Source organism: Arachis hypogaea, chromosome 18 (genome assembly GCF_003086295.3).
Source record: "Arachis hypogaea cultivar Tifrunner chromosome 18, arahy.Tifrunner.gnm2.J5K5, whole genome shotgun sequence".
In the NCBI taxonomy this organism is placed as follows: domain Eukaryota; kingdom Viridiplantae; phylum Streptophyta; class Magnoliopsida; order Fabales; family Fabaceae; genus Arachis; species Arachis hypogaea.
This window is the reverse complement of record NC_092053.1, coordinates 114,101,977-114,112,111: the sequence shown is the minus strand read 5'-3', so window position 1 is coordinate 114,112,111 and position 10,135 is coordinate 114,101,977. Positions and strand designations below refer to the sequence as shown.

General features: G+C 38.6%; 2 protein-coding genes across 2 annotated transcripts; one reads left to right on the top strand and one right to left on the bottom strand.

Moving 5' to 3' along the window:
- The first annotated feature begins 323 nt into the window (after positions 1-323).
- On the top strand, positions 324-1,040 carry LOC140181426 (uncharacterized). The gene has a single exon (XM_072224986.1). The coding sequence runs from the start codon at positions 324-326 to the stop codon at positions 1,038-1,040; it is 717 nt and encodes a 238-aa protein (XP_072081087.1).
- A 5,207-nt stretch (positions 1,041-6,247) lies between these two features.
- LOC112772814 (uncharacterized) lies at positions 6,248-6,959 on the bottom strand. Its single transcript, XM_025817822.2, has one exon. It carries the CDS (start codon positions 6,951-6,953, stop codon positions 6,318-6,320), a length of 636 nt encoding a protein of 211 aa, XP_025673607.1. The 5' UTR covers positions 6,954-6,959; the 3' UTR covers positions 6,248-6,317.
- Positions 6,960-10,135: the final 3,176 nt, after the last annotated feature.

Below are 10,135 nucleotides of genomic sequence, written 5' to 3'. Positions count from 1 at the left end.
AACCAGTATACTTCGTCAGTAGAGTCATGCAATCAACGGAACAAAGGTATCCGAGGATAGAACAGCTAGCTTTAGCACTTGTAATAACAGCAAGAAGACTCAGGCACTACTTCCAAAGTCACACAATAATAGTGAGGACAAACTAACCATTAAGACAAATACTGACAAAACCAGAACTGGCCGGACGTCTGACCAAATGGTCTATCGAGCTCTCAGAATTCGATATCCACTTTCAACCAAGGTCGGCATTGAAAGCACAGATCCTCGCAGACTTCATCTCAGAACTAACCCCGGACGAGCAAAATAAATCCTAGGAATTACTCATGGATGGGGCGTCCAGCCGAGGAGGAAGCGGAGCTGGGATAATCCTGAAAGAAGGGGACAAAGTGGTGGCCGAGCAATCCCTCCAGTTCCACTTCCCGGCAATCAACAATCAGGCCGAATATGAGGCCCTCATAGCGGGACTCAAGCTCGCCCTAAACCTCCAAGCACAAAGCCTAATAGCACACTGTGATTCCCTCTTAGTGGTGCAACAAATCCGAGGAGAATTTCAGGTAAAAGATCCCTTGCTAGAGCGATATTGGCTCATAGCAAAGGATCTCATTTCAAAGTTCAGCTCATTCATTATTCTACATGTACATAGAGAAAAGAATGTTAGAGAAGACATATTATCCAAACTTGCCGCCACTAGGACGGACACACAAACATCGGCATTATCACAACTCACACTTAAAAAACCCAGCATTGAACTATTATCTATAACAAGCATTAACCACCTCCAAGACTGGAGAACACCTTTCCTTGAGTACATCAATGCAGGTATCGTACCCAGAGACGAGCTCAACCCGCAACACTTCAGACGAAAAGCAAGACTCTACACAAACATAACAGGAGAACTATACAGGTGCGGTTTCTCACAACCATTGCTAAAATGCCTAAATAAAGATGAGGCAAAAGAGGTGATGGACGAAGTCCATGAGAGCATATGTGGGAACCACATCGAAGGACGGGCTCTCACCGCAAAGATCGTCCGAGCATGATATTATTGGCCGACCATGAAAAAGGATTGCATAACAAAAGTCAAGACATGTGACAAATGTCAAAAGCACGCAGCTATCTCTACAAAGCCGGCCGAAGTATTACACAGCATGGAGGTAAGCTGGCCCTTCCACAGATGGGGGCTCGATATTCTCGGCCCATTTCCAATAGCTCTAGGTCAGGTAAAATTTCTTTTAGTATCAATAGACTATTTCTCAAAATGGATCGAAGCACAGCCGTTAGCAAGAATAACGGCCGAAAAGGTACGATCTTTCATTTGGAAAAACATCATATGTCGATTCGGAATACCAAAGGAAATAATATCAGACAATGGTAGACAATTTACAGATAATAAGCTCGGCTCATTTCTAAAAAAATTTAATATACAACATCATTTCAGCTCGGTCGAACACCCACAGACCAATGGGCAGGCCGAAGCTGCTAACCGAGTTATACTGCAGGCAATAAAGAAAAAGCTCGATAATGCGAAAGGAGAATGGGCGGAGCTAATCCCAGAGGTATTGTGGAGTTACAACACCACAATACAAACTACCACGAGCAAAACCCCTTCAAGCTAGTCTATGGGTCAGAAGCATTAATCCCTGTAGAGGTCGGAGTTCCCACATTAAGAGCCGAACTATATGATGAACAACATAACATTAACACAAGATATGCCGAGCTTGATTTGACAGAAGAGGACAGGGAAATCGCCGCCATTAAACAGAGAGCCCAGAAACAACCGACAGAAATGAAGCACAATAAGAAAGTGGTGCCGAGGACATTCGAGGAGGGCGACTTAGTCCTCAGACGAACAGAAGAAGCCAGACGACCCCCTTCACATGGAAAGCTTGCCGCAAACTAGGATGGACCATTCCGAGTATCTAAAGTGCTCGGAATGGGGGCTTACCAGCTCCAAACACTACACGGCAATCCAGTTTCAGGAAATTAGAATATTTCTTCACTCAAATTGTATAGATCATAAATTGTACATTACGCGGATGAAGGTACTCTTTTTCCCCCTTAGAGATTTTTTCCCAGAAGAAAGGGTTTTACCTAAGGAGGGTTTTAACGAGGCCGGACGCCCAAATTATCAAATTATGAAATCAGACTGACACGTATATCAATCTGAGTCCTATTATCTATCTTCATCTTATTCTATTCTCAAACACAACAAACATACAACTACACATTTTATATAATCAAAAAAGCAAAACAATTGCCAAATATTCCCAACATCAGTCCAAACCAGTAACTATTAGCAGTCAAGAGCTAACCAATTAGCTAAAAAGTCAACAAAATACAACAAAAGGGACACACATGCCCAAAACAAACAACCTAGATATCAGAAATCAAGCAGGAGGGATATTTTCACCATGATCCTCCACAGTACCGTCCACTACCAATTTTCCACCGACCACTATCTTGGTCATGTCAAAACGATCACAATCAAACTCTGGTGCCAATACAGCGATTTGGCTAACAGCACGCTCAAAACCATAAGGAAACATCTCCATCCCATTTTTCTCCAGTTCATGAACCCTAGAAGTAAGCTGACCTTTGGCAACATCGCTGTCCTTAACCTCGGCTTGCAAAAGCCGGATTTGGTCCCGCAAACGACCAACTTCCTCCTCAGAATCTTTCATTTTGGCTGTAGCATTTATAACAGCGTCGTCATTCTTTGTCACAGACTTCTCCAATTCAGCAATCCTCTCCTTATAAGTCCTCTCCAGTTCAGCAATCCTATTTATAGCCACCTGGTGCTCGGCACCAATAAGTTCAGTCGTCCGACCAGCACACATTAGTCGCGAAGCAACAATCTACAGAACATCAAACTCGGTTAAAATGAAGAGACACAAGAACAAATAAAAGAAGTCGAGAACAGAATATTAACCTAGATGAACTTCCGTAAACTCTCTACCCCAATCCGACGAGTCATGAGCATATCGCCAGGGTATTGAGACACCCTGTCGGAGAGCTCAGCAAAAGAGAACTGATTGCTCCACAACGAATGACCAGGGATAAAGCTATGCAACCTCTTTTGTCTATCAAACACATATTTACTAGCTCCCACACCTTCCCTATCACCTTCAGAAATCACTTCCACAGATTTCTCAGCATCATCCCTTTTTCTCTTAAAAGAAGACGACGGTTGAGCAACAAACTGGACGGCGTCCCCACCACCTTCCTTCACAAACTCAGAAGCATCAGTAATCCTTTCCTTTTTCTTCTTATGGAAGGACTGCAAGCGTGACGGATCGAGGAGAGGAACTCGTCCACCTGCGCAGGGCAACAAAAGTCGGATTAAATCTAAAATATGAGGAAACAAAAAGAAAAAGCCAAACATTACCTATGTAAGCCTTCAAACCCTCACTATCCCCTGAATCGTGGAGTTGAAGAACCTCGGGAATAGACAAACACTCCCCATCAGCAAAAGACTCTACCAAAAAATCTAACACCCTCTCTTCCTCCTCACTCCGTTCAACAGCCTCAAGGATCTGACATGGCTCTGAACACCAATAGAGAGGAAACCTCTCTATCAACTCGTCGTCCAAATAAAACGGATACTCGACCTCGACTGACCGCACTTTTACAAACAAGGATTTAAAATTCTTAAAAGAGGATTTATAAAGAAGGAAAAGGGAACGTCCAGGGTAACTGCTCAAACATACCCACAACCCTCTCCGAACCCCTTTTGACTGGAATAATGAGAAAAATAAAGGGAGAGAACAAGGAAAAGACAGAAACTCCATTAAACATTGAAAAGCACGAAGAAATGCCCAAGAATTTGGGTGTAACTGAGAAGGCGCACAATTTAGCTGCGTCAACACATCACACTCAAACGCAGAGAAAGGATGCTTCACACCAAGTTCAAAAAAGCAAGGTGTATACATATAAAAGTATTGCCAGTCACCCCTCCTCTCGAAAACCCTATCGTCGCTAGAACAGTAAAGTAACTCAACACCCAGACCTTCCCTTACCACCCGCAAACCCTCGAGTTCACGCATGGACTCAGCATCAATGTACGACGAAGACCGGGTCTTGACATCGTCATGAACCCAATGATATGGGTTATCTTTTTTCTCTTCAACAGCCGTTTTCTTATCTTTCTCTTTCGCCATTTCAAAAAAAAAAAATAGAAGTAAAATTAGAAAGGGAACTAACCTTTGGAAGTCATACTGCAGCTTAAACAGGTAGAATGCGAGGAAGCAAAAATGTCAAATCCAAGCCTAGAATGAGATATTATTACAAAGCCCACTAACTTAGTGGGCACATTAAAAGATAACCGTTACAGACATCAAAAACCCAAAGAAACAGAGGGACGCATTAATCGCAGCACATTTCACAACACAGAAAACTCCTTGACTTTCTTCCAACCAATATCCTCTCTTCCACACAAAAGGGGCCCAAAAAAAAACTACTACAAAATAGCGGAAGAAGGAAAATCTTACGAATACACAAAGCTTGCCTGCCACTAGCGGAATAGAGCCAGACAAGCTTGTGGGCTATGACGTGTACCCCGAAAAGTTTGGTAACAAATACCACTATCCTAACCGACCACAAAATCGGAGAACAAACTAGCTTAACAGAAGCCACAACCTGAGCACAATCATTACACAAGTCAAAACCCACTTCCCAGCTGTTACCAATAACAATGGAACTTGCTATCTAAACCGATAATATCGGAACAAACAAACAGAAGACAACACTACGCTCATCTACAAAATGAGACCAAATAGCTCAGAAGAAAACAGGTTACATAGTTCACTCTAATTTATTACTTTCATCTCTTATAATTCCCACACTTACTTGAGCATCAGAGTGCTTTTTGCAGGTGCTCCCACCGTCGTGTTTCACCGTGCCGAGGTTATTCTTGGAGACTGCCTCCTAGACGACGTATAATTCCACCAAGAGCTAAGTAGCCTCGTTGGGAGACACATACCTCGGCTGGACTCGAACGGAACAGGTATATTTTTTGTAACTCATCTTACATTATATAAATTTTTGCATACTTTTTTAATATTATATATGTTGTTGGCCCATGATAATATTCACTCCCTTTCTTCGTTGCTTCCCGGCTTTCTCCGACGACTTCACCTCATCCGCCGCCTCTCTTCCTCTTTTCTTTGTCGTCGTCAAATGCGTCTGTCTCTGCCTTCGCTGCTTCTTTGTACTCTTCTTATCGCCATTTTCCATCGAAGACCTGCTCCACCAACCAATTTCTACTTTGTCTCATTGTGGATGATTTGTCCCCTTTTTTTCCTTGACCTGCTCCATTGTTCATTGTCTTGATCCTCTTTGCCCATTTTTTCCCTAAAATTTCCGAAATTTTCGTGTTGATTCGTCTCCTTTTGCCCATTGTTTTAAAATTTCTTGATGTTTTGTTAATTGTTAGATTTTTTGTGAAGTGTGCATTTTGTTATCAAATAAGTGAATAAATATTATTGTTTGGTTTTGTTAGGTACGAGTTAATAAGCAATTGATAGTTCATATTGAAGGTTGCTAAAGATGATGGTAGGATTTATGCTATAATTATGACCAGAAAGTAATACTTTCATGTCTTGATGAGGAACTGATACTTATTTTCTGGAAGTGATATGCTGGTTGGGATTCTAATGCTTGAGAAAAAAATAGGGTGAAAGTTGCTACCACTGAGAAATGAGATGAGGCCAATGAAATTTTTGTTTCAATTTTTTTATTTATTAAAAAATTAAAGAAAACCAAAAATAGTTTCAATATTTTCATTTTTTGAAAATAAAATACAATGAATCAAAGCAAACATATTTTTGAAAATTTGAAAATAGAAATTATATTCAGAAAAAAATGAATAAAAATTTAAAATATTTTCTTGAACCAAACTCACCTAACTCTCTTCTACCAAGGCATACAAAAAATGTTAAACACAATCAGTTTTTTATGCACTGGCAGGGTAAAATCGTTTTACACATACATCCAATCATATAACGTCATATTAGTAAAAATAACTGCCTTTTACATTGACTGCGTGAATAGTCATTTAAAAGAACGGTTGTGATTGCACGACTATGTAGACAATGTATCAAAATTAAACTCTTATAATAAATGTTCATAGAGCAAAAACTTTACAATTATTCCATTACATTGTTTATAATTCTGATTTGAACTTTGACAAATAGTTGAATTAACAAAAAGAATTGAAGAACTTACCACTTACACAATAACTCATCCTCATCACACTTCATCTCATAATCTATAGAATTAGAAAAAAAAAGTCTAGATCATGATTAGGAAGATCAAAACCTTTATGCCAGTCTAGCTGTAACTGCTCTTAGTTTCGAATATACCTTACCCACAGGTGATCCCATGATAAGCCTACAAAGAGAATCTCTAACAATTTTGATGTTGGCAAATGACTCCAAAATGTGTATTTTAGTGTCAGCAATCACAATCCTCGTCTTAGTTGCATTTTCAATTGCAAACTTAGTTTTACCGCCTTTACCAGATAATCTTCCAATAGCGCGAGACAAGTGATCACCTCGAAGTGTCTTAACATCCTTGATTTCGAAGGACTCAACATAGAGCTCATCCAGATGAAGTAGAGCAATGGCATCTAAGACATCGAATCCTATCATGAAAGCATGGACAAAATCAGCACATTTTTGCAGGTTACTAATATCGGGTGTATCTGGCCTCATCTTCAGTTCAACCTTCCGAGCCTTCAAATTCATGCGGATGTCAATTTTCATCTGCTCGTATATGGGAGTATAGATGTCCAACAATGCTTTTTTGAGAGGATTGTAGCGATGTTGTGGAACAGATACCTTCCGAAACTGACCATCAGACATCTCATAAGGCTTCAAAGGCTCGAACATAGGCTTTGGAGGCAATGGTTTTGCCTTAGAAGGGGCAGCTTCAACTTCCATTGAAGACAACACCATGTTTGACTGAATTATGCAACTGTTCAAAGGACAAAGAAAAAGAAAGTTGATTCTAAAGATTCACAATTAACATGACATAAACAAAATCTACTCCAAGGGTATATTAAACAAATTTCTATCAGCATATTGAACTCTGCTATTACAAAATACACAAATTTGTACAAATATCAGTACAACCTTCTAAACTAAATCTGCTAACATGGTAAGCTAAAAACTATTAAGGGTCCGTTTGGATATGTTCATAAGTGACTTTTTTTAACTTTTAACTTATGAAAAGGTGTAGTATTAATGTCTGGTACAATTTTCAAAACAAAATTACAACTTTCTAAAAAGCTATTTTGGTGCTTATGGAGAAGTTAAAAAAATGACTTCTCTCATAATAAAAAGCTTTTTATCACTTTACTCTTAAAATAAGTACTTTTAGAACTAAAAAACCAAACACAAAATAACTTATTTATAAGCTACTTTTAATATAAGCATTTATTGTTTAAGCTATTTATTCAAAAGTAACTTAATTAAGTTGTTTACCCAAATTGGACCTAAAACCAGCCACAAGTATCTCATCTCATGAACAATTGGAATAAATAAATAGAACAAGTTAACATATAGATAAATTACAAAAGAACAAGCATAAAGCAAAGTTGCGAGAACCGAACCGGTCATTGAACCGATCAAGTAATCGGTTCAATAGTTCAACCGGGATGGAACCGTTTTAATTAAATATATAATAAAAATTATTAAAATTTAATATACATATAGATATTATAGAAACTATAGCAACTTATTATAAATATTTGTACATTTTAATGTAAAAGTGACCTACAGATCATAATTAAATCAATTTCGTTTTCATTCTCAAATTCCCTTTCACTCTCTCTGACTTTTTGCACAACAATAAACTGGTGCTACATAATTCTTCTATCTAGGTTCATCATCTCAGAGCAATTCCTTTACCTCTAATTACATCCTTGGCAACAACATACACTTCTTGCTTTTGGAGGCCAGAACCCAAAAGATCATATTCAAGATTCACAAAAAGAAAATTCAAAATAACAAACTTACATAGAAACCACAAGCAACAAAAAATTCAGAATCACAAAAAATTTTAACAAAAACTTCTAATAAAGTATTCAGCAATAAAAACTCGAACCCAAACACAGAGAACTCAGCATTCAAAGTCAGAAAATCTAAAAATAGAAAAAATAAACAAAGAATTCATACTCAGCATCCAAATTAAATTCATAATCACATCACCAACTACCCCCAACTCAGAACACAAAATTAACAAAACTAACAACTATTGTTAAAATCAACCATCAACCCCAACTAAGAATTTCATCAACAAAATTAACTCAGCAAAAAAAAATTCAACAGAATCATTCAAATCAACCATTATTTCAAAAGACAGTAACATCATAAATTGAAGTAGCAGTGCTTACCAGCAACGAGGGAGGAAGGGAAGTGACGGCGAGGGAGAAAGGAAATTCAGCTCAGACAGAAAGAGAAGGAGATAGAGGGCTCGAAGATGACGATGACTACGGCGACAGAGACTGCGACGCCAATAGCTCCAAGAAGATCTTTGAGAGGCGACGACGGCAAGGAGAAGCAATGTCTGCAACAACGATGAGATACAGTGCGGAGCAAAGAGGCAGCAACGGGAAGACTGATGGGAAGCAGAGAAGAGGTGACAGCCAGAAACGATGAGGAACAGCGCAAGGAGGGAAGAAGCACCGTCGACCAACGCTGAGGACTGGATAGCGGTGATGGTGGCTGGGTGGGTTACTGGGTTCAGACGTTTGGTAATGGTTTTCATTTTTCTTTTTTTTTTCTACGCATCAAAACGACGTCATTTCAGCCTAAAAGTAAAAAACCAGTGCCATTAAAAACCCGGCCAGTTCGGCCGGTTCACCGGTTAACCATCGATTCAACAGGTTTTTTACTGGTTTTTTATAGAACGGTTCTGAAGGTCAACTGAATTGGCTAAATGACCGGTTCTCGGTTAATCTAGTTGAACCGACCAATTCCAGTCCGATTTTTAGAACCTTGGCATAAAGTGTCAAAACCAACTGTAGATACAAACAACTAAGTGTTTCAAAAAGTTAAAATTTTAATTAATATACAAGTTTTTAACATCATGCAAATCTTCTCTCTATGATTCGTTGATTTGTGAAGATTAGAGATCGTAAACATGCAACATAAAACAATAATAATAAAACATTAGAAATTTCACATAATATAGAAAATCAAGTATCAACCTCATGCGCTTATGTCTAGTCAATTAGACTTTTAATATAATCTATTCCTTTGTCTAATCCTAATTAGTTCTATTTAAACTAAATATAATGTGCAGGCCAAACTATATCTGTGTCTTCTCATCATTATAATTATATAATAATTTCTCGCAAGCAAATTATTGAACAAATTAATCCCTAATTTAAAAACTCTAATACATAAAATTTAATTACATGCAATGGAGGAGGTGGAGGCGGCGGCAACACTGTGGCAGGAGAGGAGCTGAGTAGCAGCGGTGAGAAGGAGCAGTTGGCGGCGATAACGAACTCGGTGGCGACAACGTGCTTGGTGGTGTGAAGGATCAGTTGGCTGAGAAGTGTAGCAGACCAGTGGCAACGAGGCTTTGGTGTTCTGGTAGAGACGAGGCTACTAGAGGCGCGATGAGGGTAGAAAACCAACTGGAGGCGGCAACGATAGGGACACAGAGATGCGATTTCACCAGTGAGAGTGAGTAAGGGTGGCGGTGAGACTTGAGAATGTACGTGTGTGAGTGTGTTTTGACTTTTGAGAGATGTGAAGGAGGTAGAGTTTTTTTTATATAATGAAAGAAAAAGTAAACAACTCCATTTAATAATTATTAATTTTAATTTTTATAAAAAATTAAAATTTGAGTAATTAACATTAAATAAATTTTGAATAATAAGAATTAGGTAAAATAATTGCCTCATAAACACATTTTATGATTGTGTCTGCACCCTTTTCCATTGCGTCAATGTTTTTGTTCATGTAGACCTCCACATCATTCAAGCTCCTTTTCGTTGCATGAACACAAAAGAAACATCTAAAAGAGCCACAAAGAAATAATCGATTCCATCTCAGACAAGCATCGAGCGATCTAAAAAAAACAATATGGTACTTTTATGTCTTTTACATTGTAGGACTTCTGATTG

Coding starts and splice junctions, on each gene's coding strand:
- LOC112772814 (XM_025817822.2), bottom strand. CDS start 6,953: ATGGTGTTGTCTTCAATGGAAGTTGAAGCTGCCCCTTCTAAGGCAAAA.
- LOC140181426 (XM_072224986.1), top strand. CDS start 324: ATGGATGGGGCGTCCAGCCGAGGAGGAAGCGGAGCTGGGATAATCCTG.